Source organism: Leuciscus leuciscus, assembly GCF_965113295.1.
Source record: "Leuciscus leuciscus genome assembly, chromosome: 12".
NCBI classification, from domain to species: domain Eukaryota; kingdom Metazoa; phylum Chordata; class Actinopteri; order Cypriniformes; family Leuciscidae; genus Leuciscus; species Leuciscus leuciscus.
This window is the reverse complement of record NC_138736.1, coordinates 35,782,225-35,805,578: the sequence shown is the minus strand read 5'-3', so window position 1 is coordinate 35,805,578 and position 23,354 is coordinate 35,782,225. Positions and strand designations below refer to the sequence as shown.

The 23,354-nt window shown below is 38.0% G+C and overlaps 1 protein-coding gene and 2 long non-coding RNA genes across 5 annotated transcripts in view; 1 reads left to right on the top strand and 2 right to left on the bottom strand.

Annotated features, from left to right (window-relative positions):
- LOC309511223 overlaps positions 1 to 19,018 on the bottom strand; it is a 24,586-nt gene extending 5,568 nt beyond the window's left edge. Inside the window, exons 1-2 of the long non-coding RNA XR_014210533.1 lie at positions 17,457 to 19,018; positions 14,681 to 16,117 (exon numbers count right to left, since the gene is read on the bottom strand). This is a non-coding gene — a long non-coding RNA (uncharacterized lncRNA). The remainder of the gene's footprint in view (positions 1 to 14,680; positions 16,118 to 17,456) is intronic.
- The window catches only part of LOC309511232, a 33,586-nt gene extending 13,820 nt beyond the window's left edge, over positions 1 to 19,766 (bottom strand). The window contains exon 1 of the long non-coding RNA XR_014210541.1: positions 19,681 to 19,766. This is a non-coding gene — a long non-coding RNA (uncharacterized lncRNA). The remainder of the gene's footprint in view (positions 1 to 19,680) is intronic.
- Positions 13,525 to 23,354, top strand: part of nedd9 (neural precursor cell expressed, developmentally down-regulated 9) — a 32,062-nt gene continuing 22,232 nt past the window's right edge. The window contains exons 1-2 of one of the 3 annotated variants that reach the window (XM_082186175.1): positions 13,528 to 13,632; positions 19,035 to 19,120. Coding sequence is in view for 1 of the 3 variants with exons in the window: in XM_082186174.1 (XP_082042300.1) it covers positions 20,094 to 20,105 (12 nt within the window). In the remaining 2 variants the exon portion in view is untranslated. Of the gene's footprint in view, positions 13,633 to 19,034; positions 19,121 to 19,914; positions 20,106 to 23,354 lie in introns of those variants that run through there. The other 2 variants (XM_082186176.1, XM_082186174.1) reach the window with 2 other exon arrangements.

The following is a 23,354-nucleotide window of genomic DNA, read 5'->3' as shown; positions in this document are numbered from 1 at the left end:
CCCTGAAAATGATGTCCAGACTACAACAGACAACACAGCAGAAAACACTATAAACAAACAGGGCTGGAATTCACGACGAGCCGCAGCACTACATTACATCCAATCGAAGTTTTCCCTCGAGACCAAATATGGATGAGCGTCTGTATCTCCCCCTCGGCAGACGTGAATGAACAATGAAATGCATTTTTATAAATCCACAGCATTCCTCAGAGGGTTTCCATCTGCTGCAGGCGAGCAAAATACAGACACAAGCCTCTATTGATGTGAGATGTAGGCTACTATTTCGGTCTGAGGGTTATAGTGGAATACACAAATGGCATAATATATCTGCATACTGACTGGGAAAACTGGGTGTCCCTTGCAGGCAGGTGAAGAGGGCACTGGAGCACAGAAGCTCAAACAAGCCGCAAGCAGAGAGCATTCTGGGAGTTTGTATTTGTGTGTCTATAGTGGGTAGATGTGGCTCAGATCCCACTGCAGATTTCCAAGCGTCTGTTCTGCTTTTGTCTGAGCTGTGCTGATGGAAAACTCTTCAGCAAGAAATGATGACTGCGAAGTCACTTTGTAGAAGCAAAAAAAAAAAAAAAGTGTTTCATTTCCTTAATTTGACGTTTAGCTTAATTTAAATAATTATAAAGTTAAATTAAGTAAAACAATGTCATCTGTATATTTTATTTGGCCAATTAAAAGCTAATGAAAACAACAGAAATGAATTAGATTTTATCACTGACTTCAACAAATCAATTCAATACCAACACCATGTCCTAACCATAACGCAACAAGTTCCCCATGTCAGTTACGAAGACTGTCCTCAACGTCTATTGACTTGTGTAGCTTAAGGTCAATGCAACTCACTGTCAAATTGTGCAACGCCTACAGTAAGCAGCCTAAGAGACTGTCTGACCAACATGTAAAAACAAGAATTCAGTTGCTTTGCATGTTTTTAGGGCGTATTTATCTGACATTATTACAAGATGATAAATACTTGCTACTAAGTGTCTTAAACAAAACTCGTGACTATCTTTCAAAGATTTTCTGCCACTAAAGCTGGGAAACTGGCCTTGTAAACAAGACTTCCAGATTGCATAAACCCAGTCAACTCAAATCAAATGAATTCACTTTACATTCCCTAAACTTATGCATAACCTGAATTCTGAGCAAAATTTATATTCATCGACTGTAAAAAAAAATAAAAAAATAAAATAAAAAGGTGCTGCCTTACATTTTTTAAGTACAATCAACTTGGATGTTTAAGTCATTTCAACTTAAATTACATTAAACTGACTTAAAAAAAAAAATTTGAATCGTGTATAACATAAAAAAGTTGAAAATTGCTTAACTTATTTTGATGGGTTAAAGCAATGTAAAAACATATGTTGTCATAACGTATTGATCATATAATTTTTACAGTGTGTGAACGTTACCACAACGAGATGGTTGGAGAGATGGAGATACTAGTCTTCAAGCAACTCAGCATCACACCCCACATTTTTTGAAAAAAAAAAATGTATATATTGAACCCTATTGTAACAGTGAGGCAGGGACGAAACAGAGAGAGAATCCACATTTGCAAGCACTACTTTAAAAACAATATAAACACAGGTAATCCAGGGCAAACAAAGAAACTCAGGACAGGAGCATGGTACAGCAAACAACCACTGACAAACCACAAGGGCAATTCATACACAGGCAAACAAGGTAACAAGGGGGTGTGGTTGATTGTCATGGGAACACAGGAGGGTAACCAAGGGAACTAACAAGACACACCTGCGAGATTAATCAACATGAAAAACTACAAAGAACTACAAAACATGGCACAAGACAGGAAACAACACAAAAGTCCTCACACAAGACGGGAACAGGCTGAGATCGTGACACCTATTGGGTTCTTGAATCAATTTTTAAAGGGGTCATCGACCAATTTTCTGACCAATATGATGTCATATTGCTGACGCTCCGCCCACGACCGCTAATGGACTGTCCCGTATTAGCATATTTCCGCCCCTCAGCCATTTGTATGCTGTCCACCAAGGCATCACTTGACCAGCCCCATGGAAGAGAGGGGTGGGGTGAGCAGTTGCTCATTATCATTTAAAGAGACATGCACCGAAACGGGTCGCTGTGAAAAGAGCTGTTTTTGAGGAGGTAAAAAGGGTGTTGTTTTATACAACCATTGAGGAAATTTAACCAAAGTATGTTACAAATTTTACATGAAGACCCTAAAGAATCATACCAACTTGTGGAAAATGGGCATCCGATGACCCCTTTAAAGAACCATTATGCCAAAAAAGGTTCTATTATTTCAGATGTTTCGATATATTATTTCATAAAACCATCATGTTTAACAGATTATTAAAAAAAATCTAGTGATAAAAGTATGCTTATGAGTTGTTTAATTCATAAAATGTAATTTAAATTCAAATAAAATTAATTAATTAAAACGAAATCCATAAAATGATTTCATGATGCGGGAACCCCTAAAGGGTTCTACTTGGAAAAAAGTACAAAGTTTCACATTTTAGCATAGCTACAAAAATTTCCCAAGCGTAGAAACCAAAAACAAAGCAATGGCCAATTTGAACATATCAATGTTTATTATACACTTATTTGGAGTGGGATTCAACACAATGAGATTTCACTGTGGGTCGGGACTGTGCATTCAAAAATATAAGCCAAACATTTTACATTATCACAGATAGGATACACTGTGCACGTACATACCCAGATAGTGTACAAGCACAGTACATACTATATGTACTATTGTCGCTGCAGCCGTATTGTTAAAACAGACATGGAAATCAGAATATCTGGCTTTGGCACAGTGTTCTAATGTGGTGATAATGGCACAAGTGTTAATGAAAAAGGAACAGATGGGGAATTATTCCACTGCCAAACCAAAGTCATGCACACATACTATGAATATGTTTCCCTGCTGGCTAGATACATTCAATAAAACAGGATTTGGATGAAAAAAGGCAGATCTGAATTCCAGAGATGATGATTTTTTCATCTGCGGAAAGGTTTCGTATAGTTCTGCTCTCCTTTTGGAAAGGCTAAGACAGCTGAGTTATGTTTCAGACCGAATCTTGTCTAGGGATTTGTTTTTGTACTTATTTTTAAATGTCGATCTCTAGAAATGAATGAATGGTTGTTGGGACAGCGTCATAACTGTCGTGAGCGAGAAATAATGGATGATTTTACTGTTCCACTGTTGAATGGACGGATGGAAGGAGAGGGTTTGTAGGGTTTTTTACAAGTCTGGAGAGCAGGTCAGGATTGATTTGTTTGCTCAGATGGTCCAAGACAATTGATCAGTGTGACAGGTCATAACTATACCTACTTCAGTTCAAAACATCAGCACTTTTGAATTCTATGTTGTTAAAGGTTTTAGTTCACCCATAATTCCCAAAAAGTTGATTGTTTGCTCAACATTGTGTTGTTCCAAACACACATGGCTTACTAGAACGCTCCAGGCACTCTTCCTGGAGCAAGACAATGGAGTCCAAAATTATTAAAATGAACCATGAAAGTATGGTCAAGCCTATATGACTCAAGTGCTGTATTCAGGGTTTTCTGAATTCATAAAATTGTAAAGAACAGAATGAACATTTCAAGTGTAAGTAAAAAAAAATAGCTAGTTCTCAGCATAGGTCTCAAATCTCAATTTGAATATGTTGAAACACGGGTTATCACGAGCAGATATCATGGCTTTATAAGGAAAATTGCACGTGTATGGTGTTTTTATGGAAAAGCAATGCCTGGAACATGTCACACGATTCTTTAGAAATCATTCTAATATGCTGATTTGCTGCTCAAGAAACATTTCTTATTATTATCAATGTTGAAAACAGTTGTGCTGCTTAATATTTGTGTGGAAATCGTGATATTTATTTCAGGATTCTTTGATGAATAGAAAGTTCAAAAGAACAGCATTCAACAGTCACTTTTGATCAACTTAATGCATCCTTGATGAATAAAAGTATTAATTTCTTTGAAAAAACTTTTGAACAGTAGTGTAGATTTCCACAAGAACACATAAGATTGTGGTGCAGTTAATCTAACAAAAGGGTATTGCGTGGTTTTGTTTTGGGAAATAGTTTTTCCGTACGAGGCGTGCTTTAAAAAGGAGACAAAATAGATTTAGTGTTATCATTTTCTGCCCTTCAGATTTACAAAACAGAAAGACAGATAACAGGCCAGAGTTCAGACGGAGAGCAAAAGTTTGTGTGCGTGTGTGTGTGTGTGTGTGTGTGTGTGTACCTGGTGAAATGTCCCCAAGGATAGTAATACCAGTAACTTTTGACCTTGTGAGGACTTTTTTTTTTTTTTTTTTGAGGAAAACAGCTTATAAGTCATACGAAATAAATCAAATAAAAATTGAAAATGTTAAAATCCTGAAAGTTTTCTGTAATGGGCAGGTTTAGGGTTAGGGGATAGAATATTCAGTTTGTATAAATATCATAATGTCTATGGAAAGTCCCCATAAAACATGGAAACCCAATGTGTGTCCCACCCAAGACTGAACTACTCTGAACTCTGACATGTACGAGGTCTTTAGTTCATCTCAGCTCAATCAATAATGGTCAGTCTCTTTGATGCACAACTAAAATGTGGCTCCAAATCATAAAAAAAAACAAAACTGCAGGCCTTTTAACCTGCCAGTAAACAACCACCTAGCAACCACTAAGAACAACTTGGCAACTGCATAGCAACACCCTGACAACCATTCACAACACCCCATCGCGAGGACCACTTTTGAATGGCCAGTACAACATTTTCTAAATAAATCCAAAATATACATTTTTAATATATATATATATATTTATAATATTATTTATTTTATTAATACAAAATAGGCTATAAACAATATAACCATTTTTATATAAAAAATATATATATATAAAAAATGTGATCATGCTGTTGGCTCGATTTCATGACATCAAAGCCAATCAAGGTGATGCAGTTATTTCTTTTTTTGCTTTGTCTGAATACCTGAAACGCTTGCTTGATTGTTTGTTGTAATTGTAAGCTATATCACTCAGCTATAATCTGCTAAATTAAGATATTATTAACCTTAACATCATGATTTTCTGTAAAGCTCCTTTGAAACAGCTTGCCAACACATCACTTAAACACACACTTTCCATTCAAAACTGATTCTCAAAGCTCTCACTGGCTCTTTTTGCTCATTTCTAAACATCACCTCTTTTCTTTTATGCATGTCTGCTCGGGCATTTCACAGGACATTGTGTTGCTGCTTTCGATGGGATTTTACTTTGTGTTGAGGCCATTTTGAACATCCAGTACCCCAAAAAAGAGGTTATATTTTCAACCATGTACACAGCTGGTGCAAAAGAGCCAAAAGTAGGTCAGTGAACAAGCCACAGCACAACCCGCCACAGCATTGTGTGCTTGTCTTCAGGTAATCTAGCAGACTAAGGAAAGAAAGGGTATTTACAGTGGTAAGGAACGGTTTTGTGATGGTGTAAATAGCACAAATTCAGTAAGTATTTAATTACATGGAGGGCTTGATTCGGTACCTTTAGTGTGTGTGTGTGTGTGTGTGTGTGTGTGTGAGCGTGCTGTAAATTCCCTGTTTTATCCAGTGTACATGCTGTTCATTCTAACACACACTCTGAAATACCCACAATGCATTGCTGTCTTTCGTCAAAAGCCCCCAAAGTACACCACAACCAGATGGCACAAAAGCTCAATGGATCCTCTCCATGAATAACTAGACCAAAACCACACATCTCCATCCCAAGCCTGCCATCTCTGCTCTAGACATCTCCCTCAGGAATCCTCAGCTCTGTCCAGACATTCTGCTCACAGACAATTTGAATGGGAAAAACAGAAGAGTCACCAAGCAGAACTGGAAATCGATGCGTTTGGTTTCTATTAAAGGGGTCCAATCCAACATATCACATTTTCCTTGATGTTTTGTGATGGATTAACTGCACTTTGAAACCATACAGACACTTTCACAACTTCCTCCCCGGTTTAGAAAATCATCTATTTAAAACAAACTGCAAAAATGACTCATTCTAACCTTTGCAACACATTTACAATGGCACCAATTTGTTCTAGAAAGTCAACTTGCCCAATCACAGTAAAATAAGGAGAAACCAGGATAGATCCTATTCCTAAAGACCAAAATAACTGTCAATTAAGATTAAATAAGTAAAAGGTTGACAAACATTGTGTGGGTGGTGCCTGTAGCTCTGAATAGCCTTCTGATGGATGGCTGGATGGGTGGATGGATGGATGGATGGATGGATGGATGGATGGATGGATGGATGGATGGATGGATGGATGGATGGATGGATGGATGGATGGATGGATATGACATCTTTTAAGTGAATCCCAGAATGCCATCTATCTGAGTCCAGGTGGAATCTGCATAATTCAAAGGGCGTAATGTGATAAAGACTTTTAAAGCATAATAAAATACCAGAAGTTATTTAATAAATGGCAATGCAAAAGGTGGTGGAAGGATGTATAGAACATTTTGAATGACATACATTGCCATTCTATGGAAACCTGCCCAGTTTTCTGCTGAGTACCATGGGCACAGATTACATTATTTTATTTTTTTAACTAAGTACAGTATATGAATGCAAAACTCTTCTAACTTGATGCATTAGTCTGACAGGGCCAGTTTTCAGGGTGCTGTACAAACATGGTGTTTTTGCACTGATTTCACTTTGGGGCAGAGGAACAAAGTGACAAGTACCAGCACGAATGAAATAGAAAGAGATCGAATTCAGCTCAGTGCTCATTGTAGAAGAGAGGTTTAGTGATGAAAGAAAGTATAAAGAGCAGAGCAAAAAAAAAAGGCGTCTGTGTGTGCGCTGTATTCCAGACATGTAGGGTGTCTCGCACTGGAAATGGAACTGTCAACACCCCACCACGCATCATCACTCACATCACACACACACACACACACACACACACACACACACACACACACACACACACACACACAAGCTCTCTCTCTCACACACACACACAAACACACGCACACAGACTCACACTCACACACTGTTGTCCTCATTGCCACGCCATTAAACTTCCAGAAGAAAAAAAATTGGGACAGAGAGGGGGATGTGTGGTGTTGTTTCAAAACGAATCTAATTCTCCTCTCAAATTATTGATTGTAAGAATTGTTTGACAATTGTAAGATCTTTAACACTTATGTCACGATTATTCATCAATATGCAGAAAGTTATCTCAAGGTTACCAGGAAATAGTATTTGCAACCCATTGTACCTCTATAATGTGATGTTTTATTTTAATAAAGGATATATTCAACAAGACAAAATAGAGCGGGACATGATTCTGTCCATTGGGAATTGGTTGGATTGTGAAAAGTGGGCAGGTGGTTGTAGTGGAGCAGCTGGAAAATAAGAGGGATTGGTGACATCAGATGAAAATTCAAGTTGTAATGTTGATAAAATTAAGTATTCAGCATAAATTTTGATTTCATGTCAACTTCAAAGCTTTTGCCTGGTATTTGAATTCTACAGCATTTGATCCAGTTGTAGGTCTGAGAGAAACACAAGCAATTGTTAATTGCGAAGAGGTTTAGAAATTGGGGTCAAATCAAACCAGCAGTAACAAACAACGACAACAGAGATCTCTTGACACACACATGTACAGGAAGTTGGTGATATACGCACAGGAAGGGGTCAAAACCCATTGATGACCATATTCATCCTTTCAGCATTCAACTTTATCACCCGATCAACATCACTCAGCCTTTCACATGACAAAAAGCAAGACAAAAGCAAGGAGATTTATTTGAAGAACATGGTCCTCCATTGAAAACCAGATTCAGAAAGACCAAGTTTGTCCACCAGTAAATGATGATGATGATGAACAGCATGGTTTTGACAGTCCATATAGACCAGCATAAACCAGCCTGGACCAGTGATGAAATTCTGGTTTAAACTAGTCTTTTCTATAGGTTAAACACGTAAACATTACATTTAGTGCTTGGGTTAGGTGACATGACATGTCAAACAGTGTCCGGCAGTGTGACATGCAAATTATTTTAAATTGATTTTTCATCAAAATTATACACGCAGTTTAAATGAATTAATTGGCTGCAGCATGTAATATTAGTACTTTATAATGCATTTATCACACTCAAGGAACTGCACAAAAAACTTAAAGGGTTAGTTCACCCAAAAATGAAAATTATGTCATTAATGACTCACCCACATGTCACTCCAAACCCGTAAGACCTCCGTTTCTCTTCTGAAGACATCTTAAGATATTTGAGATTTATTCTGAGTGCTTTCTGTCCCTCCATTGAAAGTCAATGGACGGTATACTGTTCACGTCCATAAAGGTAATAAAGACATCATCAAAGTAGTCCATGTGACATCAGTGGGTTAGTTAGAATGTTTTGAATAAATCTCAAATATCTTAAGATGTCTTCAGAAGAGAAACGGAGGTCTTACGGGTTTGGAGTGACATTAATGACATAATTTTCATTTTTGGGTGTACTAACCCTTTAATGGTGATTAAAAATGGTGAAATAGTCCGAACATTTAATAATATATACTTTGCCTTATGCATTTATATAAATTTTTATCTAAAATCTGTAGAGTTTTAACAGTTTGCAATATATATCTAATAAAAAACAGCTGTGTATATTAAAGCTGCAGTCCGTAGCTTTTCCCCTTTGTCGCCATCTCTGTTCGAAATCTGCAATTGCAGTTATTTGCGGAATTATCAACTTTACGTGGGTTGTACATCGGCATGAAACAGCGCGGATGAATCCAATGTATTGAGGAGAGTGTGCGGCTGTCAATCACCGCGCCGGTGTGGATACTGGCATTCAGAATCACAGAATATACTTTTTGGAAGTATGACCAAAATTAGAATTTTCAACGGAAAATGAGGTCTGAACAAGTAAGTAACATCCACTTTTGTTCTGATCAACTAAGGAGAAAAAAAGCATTGCAGTAAATCACGCTGATTAAATCTAACGAACGCTTATCATATCATGTCAAACCGTGCAAATCATAGAAGAGCAGTTATTTTGTACAAACAAATAACAATCATAGTGCTATGAAATAAACGGTGTATGAACGGAATCCCTGTTATGCATAAACGTGTTATAATATAAAACATCTTACGTCTGATTCAGATCCAATACTTGACAACGGAGGAGGCGGGTTTGATTTTCTTGGAGTAGAGGTGAATTGCTCCCTCTCATAGCTAGCACAAAATAATTCATATTTACCATAATAGCAAAACGAGAAATGCACAACAAAGGAAACTCCGTAACTGTGTAAATTAAGCGAACAAGTGCGCAACTGTTACGTAATTAAATTATTGAAATGTCTTACCTGTCTAGCACTAAAGCCGTCTCTGCGACCGTTTTGAACCCCTTTAAAACACGGAGTTCACGCCATCTTTCAAAAGCCCTGCCGTTGTTTATCCTTGTTTTCGCATGGGCCCGGTTGCAGTCTCTTTTTTTCTCTAGCCACTCCGAAGTCCGAAGTCTTTTGGGTTTTACAACTGATGAATCTCCAGTTGTCACTGGTGATTGTCGTTTGAAACATTCTGGATCCGCCATAAGTTTAATTATTTCAAGTGCTGTGAGAAAAGGCTATAAATCTACACCTCGAACATCCTCACACGCAATATAGCCTACTTGCCGGGACTCCTTCTTTATGAGTACAGATGTGACGTAATGACACAAAGACATGCTTGAATTTCCTGCGGAAATCCACCAGTACCACTGGAATTAAAATCATTATTAAAAGCTAACCGATTTGAATCGAGCTAAGGCAAGCAGATGGTTTTGAACACTGGCTGGTTGTGTTTTTGTTTTGGGGATAATTTTATCACAAAAAAGTTACGGACTGCAGCTTTAAATACTATATAAAGAAAGCATTTTCATAGTCAGCAATTAAAACAACCAAAGCCTTTTCTTTCGAAAGAGAGAAGCAAATGATCCATTCATCAGTGAAATTCAAGAAAACAGCGGATGTTCTACGCACTGCAGGATGTCCTACAAGTCCACATGGGACTAATCTAAAGGTACGATCTTCAAAGACGACACACTGATCTGTTGGCGGGGGTCTTACCCTGGTGTTTTTGCTGAGGTGATAACTTATAAAAAAAGCCCCTCCACCCCCAAACAGTAAAGGTTTCGTAGCTCTTTATTTCGTTCCCTTGGCCTTCACATGCCCTGGATTCAACACAATGCTCCGTAGCTACAGGGTCAGCAAAGGTCAGCGTGATTATAAAGGACCTGGAGAGACATACAGAGAGAGAATGAGAGGGGTTGTCAAGACTTTGCTGATGCCACAGGAAGCTCTACTGATTACTTGTGTTGATGGATTGGATGGGCGGCTCCTTCACAGTATCCTGAAGGACCTGGGCTGCGAACACAATGCTTTCAGGTTCAATCTCAAGTAGGAAATTTACTGAGAACCAAGTTAAATCACCATTGTGCCCTTGACCACAGCAGTTAGCCTAGCTTTGCTCCTGAGAGACCGTCCCCAAATGAAAATTTTAGGGTTCAGGTGCTGCTCTTTCACTGTTTAGGACACATCATTTAGTTTTCTATTATGTTTTATTGAAGTATCAACTGTCTCAACTCTGAAGTTTTTTTTTACAGGGAATTGGAATAAATGGCACAATTGTTGATGTACACTACATAACATTAAAACGAATGTGGATCATATCATTTGACCTTGAAAGAATTTGATGAGAAATGTTTAAACTCATTACTTAAAATCAAAAAGCACAGTGTAAGACATTGTTAAGATCTCTCCTGAAACTCCAGAGGAGACACATGTGATATTTCTGGGAATCTTTTTCTAAGTAAGAGACTTAAAGTGCTCCCATTATGCTTTTTAAGATATTACCTTTCATGCAGTGTGTAACTGTTTGTGAATGTAAAAGGTCTGCAAAGTTTCAAAGATCAAAGTGCAAATAAATGGAATTTTTGTCTCTCAAAAGAAAGAACCAATTCTGAACTGCCTGAAATGAGTCTTCGGTTACTCCAGTCTTACTTTCTGCATGAACCTGTAATAAATTTGCATAATGCCAGCCTATGGTCTTAATTGGCTGCCCGTGAACAACGTCTAATTTGCCCCGCCCTCAAACACTGTAGTTTGTTGGCATGTTCATGTTGTCGGCATGTCGAGAAGACGCTGTTTTCAGCGCTGTGAAAGCAAATTTGAAGGATGAGGACTCGGGCGGGAATTTATGGCGCCATTGTTTCTGTTCGTATCACTGTGTATCAAGTGCTGAGGAAGATTCGGAGCTGAAATTCAGATATGGTAATGGGTGTTTTGTTTCTGACACACTGTAAGCGGTCAACCAATCAGAACAGGCTGTTCCATCTGACCAATCAGAGCAGAGTATAGCTCTCGGAAAGGAGGAGTTTAGAGAGACCGAATCCTTAATCGAACCGCTTTGGACACTTTGAGAAAAGAGGTGATGCTGCAATGTATATTATGATCAAATTAAATTATTTTTTACCTTTAATACATGTAAACTTAGACCTCAAAACAAAATTAGGAACCTTTAAAATAGCATAATAGGGGCACTTTAAGCAAATGTTGGCATTTATTTTTCATCTCATTGTTGTCTTAGAAGAGCTCTCTTTTTTGTCATTTTTCTTCCCCAAAGTTAGTGCACTATTTGGTATTGCATGAAATACTTTCACATTTCATCCAAACGTCCTGCCTATAATACAAAGACACACACAGTACATGTCAAAGAGGGCCATGCTTCAACGCTGCTGTGCACCAGTTCACACACTTGGTGGTGCCTCAAGAGTCAAACAGAATGATCCCATTATGCTAAACCATATTGTGAGTTTTTATTGTGGAGCTCAGCTGTTAAACACAAAAATAGTTCGAGCATCGCCCACCATCAATGGCCCGCAACCAACGAGAACCTTCAGTACAACCACAAATCTCTTGGCCTTGGAAGCCATCGTTATGGCAACAGTTCAGAGTTAGCTGAAACTAATAACTTCAGTCTTCACTAAAACTGCAAACTAACGACTTTTAGTTATACAATCCCACTGAAAGAGCTTTCTGGCTGAGAGCAGACTGTTGATTTAGTCATGTAAATTTCTATGACAACAACCAAGGGACTGTTCCTAAAACAACTGAGGTAAAGCTCTCGACAAAACCAATACAAAGAAATATGCAACAATTAACTACATTTTTATATTTTCTAACAAAAATGTGAGTGGAAAAGCTCATGTTTCTTTCTCTTTACCACCAGTTTTTAAGGTAAAGATTTTAGTAATTATTCAATTTTGGTTACTGAAATATCATTTTTTACTGTAAATTTACGGTTAGCTTAAAATGTTGCTACTGTATATTTTACGGTAAAGATCTGAAAACTAGTTTTGTTTTTTTTACCATTTTTCTTTTTACAGTAGGCTACATGATATTTGATTTGTTGAATTCTTTGAATAAGTGGTTTGTTCAAATCACTAACCTATTTGTGAGCAACAGTTATAGTGACAATTGTCTTCCATAACTAATTAACCGAAACAAGAAAAAAAACTCTGGAGTAATTAAATAAATTATCTGTGGTGTTCTGCAGTCTTGGTAGTGAGAAAAATGAGGAAGTCATTTTAAAGGATGTTTGTGAAGGAAACAGGTGCACAAAAACACAATCTCGCACTGCGTGTCACAAAGATCTCCTTCTAACTGAGTCCCAGCTGCCACTAATGTATGACAAACACTTGTTTTGAGATCTATGATTGTAGATATGATTGTGGTCCTGGAACAAAGAGCGGGGCTCTGAGTCAGGAACTACTCATGAGACCTGAAGAAATGAGAGAGAGGCTACTATGCTACTCTTGCTATTTATGCAGAATATAATTTGTATAGTGTGCACAGTTGGCTTTGCAAATGCTCTGTATGCATTGAATATCACATTTGTCAAAATGTGCAATAAACAATCGTATATATTTCAACAATGCAACAGTTAAAGCATCTACCACAAGGGGCTAGCAGGACTATGCTAACCAACCAAACATCTTGGGAAAACCTGAATGATCTACTACTACATTTGAAAAATATGTACTGCATCTCAAAATGCAATGGAAGTAATATAATCGGCATGCAAATTTAGCTTCAAATCTTGTATTTAACTATTAAAACAAAATTGCAAAATCACTTTTTCTATCCATTATGATAACGCAACTCAACAAATGAAACATGCAACAGGAGGTCATGTGACAAAACTAAAATGTATATCGTTCCACAAAATAGGTTCTGTTTCACATTTCACCAAATACATTTTGAAACTGAAATTGAAAAAAAATCTTAACTAATCTTAAATCTTAAAAAACATCTGTTTCACTGTGAGACTTGGTCATGTATTTGTAGTAAAGCTTCAGTAGAGCTTAGTCTCGTGTTTTGCATGATTTTTAAGCCATGCAATCTTGACTGCATGCGTTGCTTTTAAGCATGTTCATGCATATGCAGCAAGCCCTAAACTGACATAAACAGGCAGTCACACCCCGGCCTACTGCTAGATCAGGCCATCCAGGGCGTTTCCTCTCACCTCTTTACCATCATCCTTCATTTCACTGTCAAGACAGCTCTCTGAAACACACTGACTGATGCTCAACTACTGGTGAGTGCTGCTGCATTACTAAACATTATCGCTTTCATTTTGGGATTATTTTATATACTGAGTTTCAGAGCATCTTCTTTACAGCTTGTAACAGCGTATTTCATAAGGGAAAATGGAAATGTTTAATTCAGAAATGATGCTACATGAAGCCTTAGTAAATCCCCTTTTAACCTATAGGCCTATTTTGGAAATCTTTCTCTGTAGTTTAAAATTTTAATGAAAGAAAAATATGTATATCTTAGTTATATACGTTATATCTTATAATGTATACTAGTGACATATCATCTGACATATGAGCAAGCAAACAAGCGAAACTGTTCCTGATACATGACCAACATCGATGCACATTTCATGACAGGAAACCACAATAAATGATAAACAAGTTCGTATTCAACTCTTAATTTGTGTGGCAAATGTCATGACAAAATAAAAAGCAGTAACAAGAAAACAAAATGTTCTTGTGTGAGAATTTGGACAATCCAGTCAAAACAGAAAGGTAATCTGGAACACAGCTTGCCATGTTAGTATTTAGAATTCAAGAAGGATTGAGGAAAAAATAAACCAAAGCCTTCTTGCATCAATCCCAACCACATTTTAACCATCGCCTTGAAGCTTATGTAAGACTAGTCTCATTATTCTAGTGCCTGTGGTCATGGCGGTACAGTCACCGCTCTCATAATGACTGCCTACATTGATGCAGAAAAAGGATGACTTAAAGGCACATTGAAGTACATGTTGACATAATTTCCACTGAAGCAGGAAGACAGGGCGGGACATATCGAACAGCTCCTCCCCTTTTTTAAATAGCCAATAGAGTTTTGTTTATGTCACAGCTCAGACAGAGACGTTGAGCTCGGTAAAGCCGCAGCTTCCTCCTAATCTCTAACCGTTTCTCCTCCAAAGGTCCTCCATATCTAGCCTGGTTAAAACCAGACCATTCTCAGTAGTAACTGAGTTATGGTCTGGCAAAGCTTCATTAATAACTCATTTCCAAAGGGGCGTCACCAACAACCGTCGCTCAAATGCCTCTGGGCGCAAATGGATAGACCTAAAACCAATCAGAGCGATCGTCATCGTGTAAAGCCATATGCTGCGTCCCAATTCGCCTAAGTTACACTACGCCATAAAAGTATGTACTCTTTTTGTGAAGAAAAGGTATTTACTTTTGAATGTGTAGCAAAAAAGCAGGCAAGCTTTGAGACATACTACTTCGTCATCTTTATCGGACGGATCTGTCGCGTGCATCTGTCACGTAAACTGCCCTGTCAATCATCTTGTCACAGTTAAAATCCTCTGTTAAATCGAATTTAATTTCCTACCGTTTCGGAGAGAAATGTAGCAGCACGTTCATCTTCCAGTGGGTCTTTCATAGAGATTGTCCTCATGTGTTTGCAATTTGAATATAATAATGCATTTAAAAGTTGGTGCGCTTCACCAACGACGTCGCTCAAATGCCTCTGGACGCAATTGGATAGACCTAAAACCAATCACAGCGATCGTCATCGTGTAAAGCCAGGGGAGCAGGGTTTCATATTATTTTGAAGTTTCCCCGGGCTCCGCCATTGGCTAGCGGACCATCACCTGCTGTTAGCATCCCATTGACTCCCATTCATTTTGGCGTCACTTTGACAGCGAATAACTTTACATCTGAGGCGTTTAAAGACTCCATTTGTCCATTATTTATTTCTAAAGAAACACGGAAATGTATAAAAGGCTCCATTACCTTGTATCTTACGTTATGGCCCCGTAGAAGCAGTTTTTGTAAAAATAGGCTAACGATTGCGTCATAACCACGCGACTCTCTGTCGCACAGTAGAGAATTACCGTATGGACAGGAGGAGAAGCTCGCTCGCAATCGGGGGGACGTGGAGGCAAAATGACAAAGTAATTAATCAGAATACTTGGCAAAATTTTCTCCTGCTCCTAGCTCATGGACACCTCCTACTCACACTATCCGTCTCTGCAAGTTTCGGAAGGGAATGATTCAGATTTCTCTCGGCACAGCTACTAGTAGATAGACGGGTTGCTCACGTCACATCTACGTCGTCAAGCTCAGTTTGAGTCTGCGCAGTACGCTCGACCATCAGGAAGTTAGTGCTTCTAATTGACTTCACTTGTCTCCGTTGAATCCAATGGGGTCGCTGTGTCCAGTTTATATACTGTCTATGTGTAAAGCCCACCTCAACGTTTCTGATTGGTGCTTCGATTTGGATGGATTAGAAATCGGCTTGAATGGGCTCTTTGCCAGACTACTTCCAGAGCAAATCTAAATTTGCCAGAAGTTTGTCTGGGTTTTCCCAGGCTACTCCATATTAAAATAAAAATTCAAATGGGTCCGATTCGTTTTCTGGTCTGCGGTGGCTCGATCATGATCCACAATCGTATCTCTGGACCGGAGCTACGGTGGGTCGCATGACACTAACATGAAACCAAACTTCATTCACCCCAATGGAAAGCATAGGCTATTTAAATCATTCCGTTTCCCCTAGTTCCAGTGGCGTATCCAGGACATTTTTACTGGGGTGGCCAAGATGGGACACAAAACTAGAGTGGGGTGGCCATATATACTATAAAGTAATGTTATGTAAACCTTTAAACTCTTATGAACAATAAAGGATTTTAATAATAGTAACAAAGTGCAAACTTTATTTTTAAATAATGGTACTATTTCATAAAATGTAAGATACAGTCACAGGCCTATTTAGGAAATGTGTTAACTATAGTCTGTTATTAATTGCCATAATGGGGGATATGATTTACTCAATTAACTTGGCCATTAACTTGTCCGAAAATGCATTTGTGTTTATCTGCAAAAAGGTTTACATACACTAGATTGCAGCCTAGGCTGCTGTTAATGTAAATATAATGTTAGTGGTTTGTTTTTAAAGTCTACATTAGAGATCTGCGCGGGACGGATTTCTCACTTAATAATTCCTAATGACATCTCAGTTCATCGCCATCTCACAAATCTCTGTTATTATCAATGAAACTGGCTGCGTAATTAATCTTTCATATTATCTACACTTTGTTTGATAGAATAGATGATTTGCCAGTATGCAGAATTCAGCACTGAACAAAAAGTCAGTTTTGAGTGGTGAGGGGATTCTATCTTAAATGCATCTGATTGGCCATTGCGTTCAAGAAATCAACACATATGTCTGTGATTGGTTACATTGTTCAACGCTGCAAACATGTTATAAATAGAGACTCTGGCCTGTAAATCGTTTCTATTTTGTTTTAGTTGTTCTTGTTGCTTTTGTGCAACAGATGAATGACAATTTATTCGTTTTTATTTGTTCAATTTATAGATAATTCTATTTTGCGGGAGTCCCGACTCCCGCGAGTCGACACACGAGTGCATTACCGCCCGCGCCCGCACTCGGCCATCAGATCTATATTCCCGTGTCGCACTCTGTTGCGTTGGGTCCCGACCATACCTCTCAATCGACTGATTCCAGCGTTTTTATCGTTGTTGTATTGTTGCAACTGTGTGACCGTCCTCTTGTTTCACGGACCAGCAGCAGCAGGTGCACCGTGCAGCGCGCGTGCTCTTATCTCATGGGTCATCTGACCTGCATGGCCAAACGTCCGCTGAGCAAAAATCAGCTCTCACAGTCTCAGTACGACCGTTACTGTGTTAGTTAAAAATGTGAAACTGGCCCTAAATCAGTTGATGAGCTGTCATCACTGATTGACAACATTTCTCGTTTCTTGTGTTGACGAACTTGACCTACCTATCAGATCTGGGGTGGCCACAGGGGTGGCCAATCAGCTTTCAGGGGTGGCCCCGGCCACCCCAGGCCACCCCCTAGAATCGCCATTGCCTAGTTCACTATGTGCCATTCACCATGTAGAAAATAGTAAATGTGTGAACAAATGACCGATTTCAGCCCCAGCTTCAGCGTCTATTTATAATGTAGGGCAGAATGTGCGAGTTAAAATTTTATGTGGTCGCATTTGTGCGAGTGCATGGTCGTTAAATTCACGCATGAATTTTCCTGCATTGAACTTGTTTTAGCGCCCGCCAAAGTGAATTTTTGTCCCGCCAAAGTCTTATTTGATCGGTGAGTAATGTAGATAAACTGCTGCGCGTGACAGGGTGCATGTTTAACTGAAAGAACGAGCAGAGAGAGAGAGAGCCGGTTGCGCCCGCGCGCACTCTCTCTCTCTTCGGAGTCAGGCGAAAGTGTAAACAAGACTTCACCGTCTCCAAACTAAGCGCTGTCTTGCTCTCTCTCCCTCGCACATATTAATCAAAATAAATCGACACGGTGGTAAAAGGTCGGAAGACCAAAGTTTCATGTGGAGCATACTGAGATTTTTTTTTTTTTTTTCTGAATTACCGCTGGGTGTGAATTGTGCTAAATAAGTTGTCTTATCTTCTCTGAAAAGCGTTCCGGACATTCAGGTGACATAAAACAACACTTTAATTAAACGAAAAAAAAAACTATCCAGTGATAAAATGTTTTCTGTGTTGACACAAATCTTGGATGTCCATGTCCTAACTGCTGGGATAATCATAACGCGCATGACACGCCCAGTTCGCGAACTAATGACTCCTTGAACCGATTAATTTTAATGAATGGTTAAAACAACTGATCTTTCCAACAGTGAACTCTGGAGACGTCTGAATCGGTGTATAACTAATCAGTAACACTTTACAATAAGGTTCTATTTATTACATAAATTACATAAAAAGTAAAAAAAAAAAAAAAAACACTTGTTTTTTTGAAAAGCATATGACTACATTTTTCCACAGAGTGCTATCAAGAATCGATAAGAGAATCGTTAAAGAATCGGATCGATCATCAGAATCGTCAGTGGCATTATTGATAAAATCTTATCAATTCCCATCCCTATGTGAAGACAGTAAAATTATAATCAAACATTAAAGAACATACATGTTTTTTTAATAGTTTTTTTTTTTGAGAGTTAAAAGATTAAAACATTTAGCTAACATGAGGTCTTGTGTCACTGTCAGTCTTTTTACATCAGTGCAAAACTAGGGTATGCAGATTAAGACCACTATTCATCAGCATGCATTGATTAATCCCATGGCATGTATAAAAAAAAAAGAAAAAAAGGTGCGACCAAATCATATGCTGGTGCGACCAACTGAGAAAGTTGGTAGCACCAGTGCAACCAGTGGAAAGGTTAGTCTGGAGCCCTGATGTAGGGGCAGGACTCTTCAGATAGAGAGCATTTGATTGGACAGAAAATCTGATGATTTTGGATCCAAAATCATTGATCCATATTGCAGAAGTATAAGAGACTGTATGTTTTGAATGCTTAAGTCTTCTAAATGTGAATTTTGTCATTGTTTTGGAGCACACTAGCTTATAGATAACAGTAAGGCTAACATATTCATACTAAAAGCCAAAAATCTCCCATTTTGATTTCAGGGGGACTTTAAAGTTCGACAAATAATCCAGTTTAAGCTGTTTGACATCAAGGACTAAAAAAAACTTGATCAAAATCCCACAATAAGGTAAGCTCAAGCAACACACTTGTATAGTTCAGTTCAAGCTATTTCTCACGACTGCCATGTATAATCCAAATCAAATCAATCAGCAGGGTTCCTACAATTACGGAAAACCTGTAAATACCAGGAAATTAAAGTTTGTTTTAATAAAAGTTATATATAAGATTTCCATGCCTGAAAAATACAATAAAATCTTTTTTTTTCTTGATAAAATCTTGATGATTTTCTATTATAAATTGCCAATACCTTTTCTAAGTATGCTCATTTGTATTTCATCAATATTTCATTGTCTAGAAATTGCTCTTAATGCAATCTCTTTTTAACAATCCTAATCCAGTGATCACAAACGACCTGAAAAGGCATGGGAATTCATTGGTCTAATGTGAACCTTGATTCAAGACAGTGATCTGCAGAAAAATCACTTGTCATGTCATGTGGCTCAAAATTAGTCATAAACAGCAGAAGTGTTGTACTATAATAACAGTTGTCGGTCAAAGTTTCCTGTCATCATTCAGTAGGCTATACCTATTTTGCCCTTAATATCTTGTACAGTGAGTCATACATACTTCAATCAGGGAAGTGCGTTATGTCGTTTCCTAGGAAATGTCTCCTCCTTTTATGGCGTATAGAAGTTTTCACTATCCGAATTCCGCAGAGTCTAGTCCGCTGACTGCAGTGACATCACGATTCACGAGGGGAGCGTCCCCTCAATCGCTGACCAATGAGCGTGCGTTATGCAAATGAGCTCGCGCAGGTTCCTTGAGTAGTATGCGCGCGCTCCTCCCGCGAGCGCTCAGAGTAACTACAGACCCTCGATCCCGCAACACATTTACCGTTATCACTCGAATCCTGAGATACACAGTAAAAACGAGCAAAATGCGCTTCTAGACTAATTTAAACGATAAAAGAAGAGTTTCTTCTGACCTGAACTCGGATTTTGTTTCTTACTGGAGTTACTGTAGAGCGGAGGACGCGCAAGATGAAGTACAAAGTAAGTGACTCTCCATTCATGCGCGCTATTTCCGTAAACTATATCAGAACATCTGCTTACTATGGTAAAATATGTAGCATTTACATGTAGTCTATCTACATCACACGTAGAGGGATTCCTGGGACTTTTTAAAATGAAAGAGCAGTTCTGTTCTTGAACTGTAGATACAGATAGATAGATAGATAGATAGATAGATAGATAGATAGATAGATAGATAACACAATATACAAAGGTATGAATTGCACATTGTACAGTTTTGGGGCATGTATTATTATTATTATGTGAATGTTCATCATTCAGAGGACAATCTGAGTATATTCAGTGGAGGATGGTCTTAAAGCATCCTTCCTTTTTAGAACCAATGATATTTCACTAGTTAAATACTCCTTAACTTGACAACCCGCTGGCTCCAGCTCTGAACAGCAGTAAATTGTGTGTGTAACCAACCATGCATTTATTGGATGGCTGGTATGATCCAAAAGCAAAGTGCAAATCACATTATTTATTACAGCCATGACACAAAAGCACTCTTTGAGCTCTATTGTAGCGAGACTTGTAATAAATGATGTGATTTACACTCTGCATTTTCAACTCAAGTTACTCGGAGCCACTTGAGGATATATGGGGCCATTCATTAGCGTGGTCTCCAGCCCCTTTTCCAATTTGAGCCTCACTGTGATTGTGTAATGTGATGTCTTAAAGCAAACAGCAAGCATTTTGTTCAGAGTAACAGGGTTGCTGTTATAAGTGTTCCTGGTGGAGACTGAAAATAAAACCACTCCAGGATTTTATGTGCATGTCCATGTTTGATTTGTGCTTAGATTGCCCATTACACTGCCAGGATTGTTTATTCTGAAGGTTTGTTTTATAGACATCGTTTAAAAATGATGAATAGACTCATTAATGAACTCTTTATCTAAATATCATTAGACTTAGTTTATTCACAGTTTACGGTATTTTGATTATTATTATCTAGCAAATGAATCGTTCAAATTAAGTAAAACAATTTTTTTTTATATCGTCCATCTTGAGTTATTGAGTTGAACTTAAGAACTGGATCAGTACAGTGTATGAACAGCTTATCCAGAGCTATTTTGTGAATTGGATCAACTAAATCATTAAAAAATATTTGACTCCAAAGAATGATTCATTCACAAATAGTCTCTTCGCTCCTGAACATGCCATGAGAGCTAGGGTGTATGTCAAGATCTTGGCTTTGTGTGACGAACATGTATTGTATGGCTTCAGAACACTTGGAATATATTGCAGGATTCTTATCGACCACTTTTATGATACTTTTATGGTGCTTATTTCATCATTTCATAGCTCGACAGCCCCAGACCTCATTCACTTTCAAAAGATTGGACAAGATTTTTAAACAAATTCTCCTTTTGTGTAAAAGCTGTCATCCTTTCAAAAGTTTTCCCAGCTGATTTTTGGGGCACTCAGAAATATGGCTAAACTTTGGCCAAATCTGGACTTTCAATCCAAGTGCACACAGCATGGGGGCAGCTTTTCATTCAAGAGAAACTTGGCTCTTGTGTGCAATTCCCTCCCCATTTGCATAGTCTTTGAGGCTTTCAGTCCTTTGGGAAGATTTGCTTCCTACTTTGGTAGGAGGATTGAGCAGCTCTTCCTGAATGGAATGCTTTTGTCTGCTTCACACTATCTGGGGAATGTGGAGTACTTGGCAAGTCACGGACTGTTAGCGCATATCAGACTGTTTGAATTCCTCTACAGTATAACAATGAGCATCTCTTGCAGTCTCTCTCAAATGTACTTTAAGCTCATAGATCTGTTTAATGACACAATTAGGCATCAGCTCAGCTATATAGATTTCATTTGTCAGATATACTGTATGGATGGTACCATTTAATAGTTTGGTTTACGATTTTTTTCATTTTTTTAAAGAAGTCTCTTCTGCTCACCAAGGCAGCACTTAATTGATCAAAAATACAGTAAAAACGGTAATATTGAGAAATATTATTACAATTTAAAATAACAGTTTTCTATTTGAATATATTATAAAATGTAATTTATTCCTGTGATCAAAGCTGAATTTTCAGCATCATTACTCCAGTCTTCAGTGTCACATGATCCTTCAGAAATCATTATAATATGATGATTTGATGCTCAAGAAACATTTATTATTATTAATCAATGTTGAAAACAGTTTGCTTTATTTTTTTATTTTTTATTTTTTTTGATACATGTCAAGATTTTTTTAATTGAAGTTCAAAAGAACAGTTTGAAATAGAAAACTTTTAACATTCAAATGTCTAATAATTATTTCTATTCATTCAAAAAACTTAACATTAATACATAAAATGTTTTAGCATAATTAATACATAATTAATACATAAATGTTTTAGCATAATTATTAATTTATTATAATATTTTACAATAAATTTTTGTATTTGTATTTATATTTGTATTTTTTATATATATTTCCCCCATGCAAATATAATGTCATAATATAATAGAAAAGCATTAATCTTAAAGTCTTAATTCATTTATTCCTTTTGATTTTGAGATGACCTGAATTCTTCCTTTTGCGAGGTTCATCCCGTAACTTCAGAGGAAGTTGCATCAAAACAGATCCGATTTCCTTTAATCTTCTGTTGACACAGAGAGATCCTTTGTTTGGCTGACATTTCTGAAACTTTGAAAGCATCTTTACCTCAGAGACTGGCTAACTTTGCAGAGGAACTATCTCACAGGGTTATTCTCCGGGGGTATTTGAGGGTCAGGGCCACAGGGGCGAACTGGTCACGCTCTTGTTGTTTCTGACGCAGAACAACTGATGTACATCACTCTGAGTGACACACAGGCTGTTCTCAGCTCACGGTCTGATAACTAATCGTCAAACCCAACAGAGTGGACCGACAGCTGACAGAATAACAATACTTCCTCAGTTTAGATCGGAAGTTTAGAGGTTACTTTAACCGAACACTCAAGTGGTTCCTTTAGGGTATCAAGAAAGTCCCTCACGCAGTTATGAGGTGAAGTACCAGTTAAATATTAAGTTTTCCACCTTTGGAGCAGCGAAGGCACTAAACAGACTTCATCCTTCAGTCTTAAGGGTCACATGGTCCACATCTTGACGTCACGCATCACAAAGGTCAGTCAGAACCCAGGCCTGTTGACGTCAGTTGTGTTTTCCAACAGGTGCGCAGGTGTGAAAAGATACACAAGGCGTAAATAATCCCCAAACAAGCAGACCTGTATGGCCTCTTATTAGATTTCAGA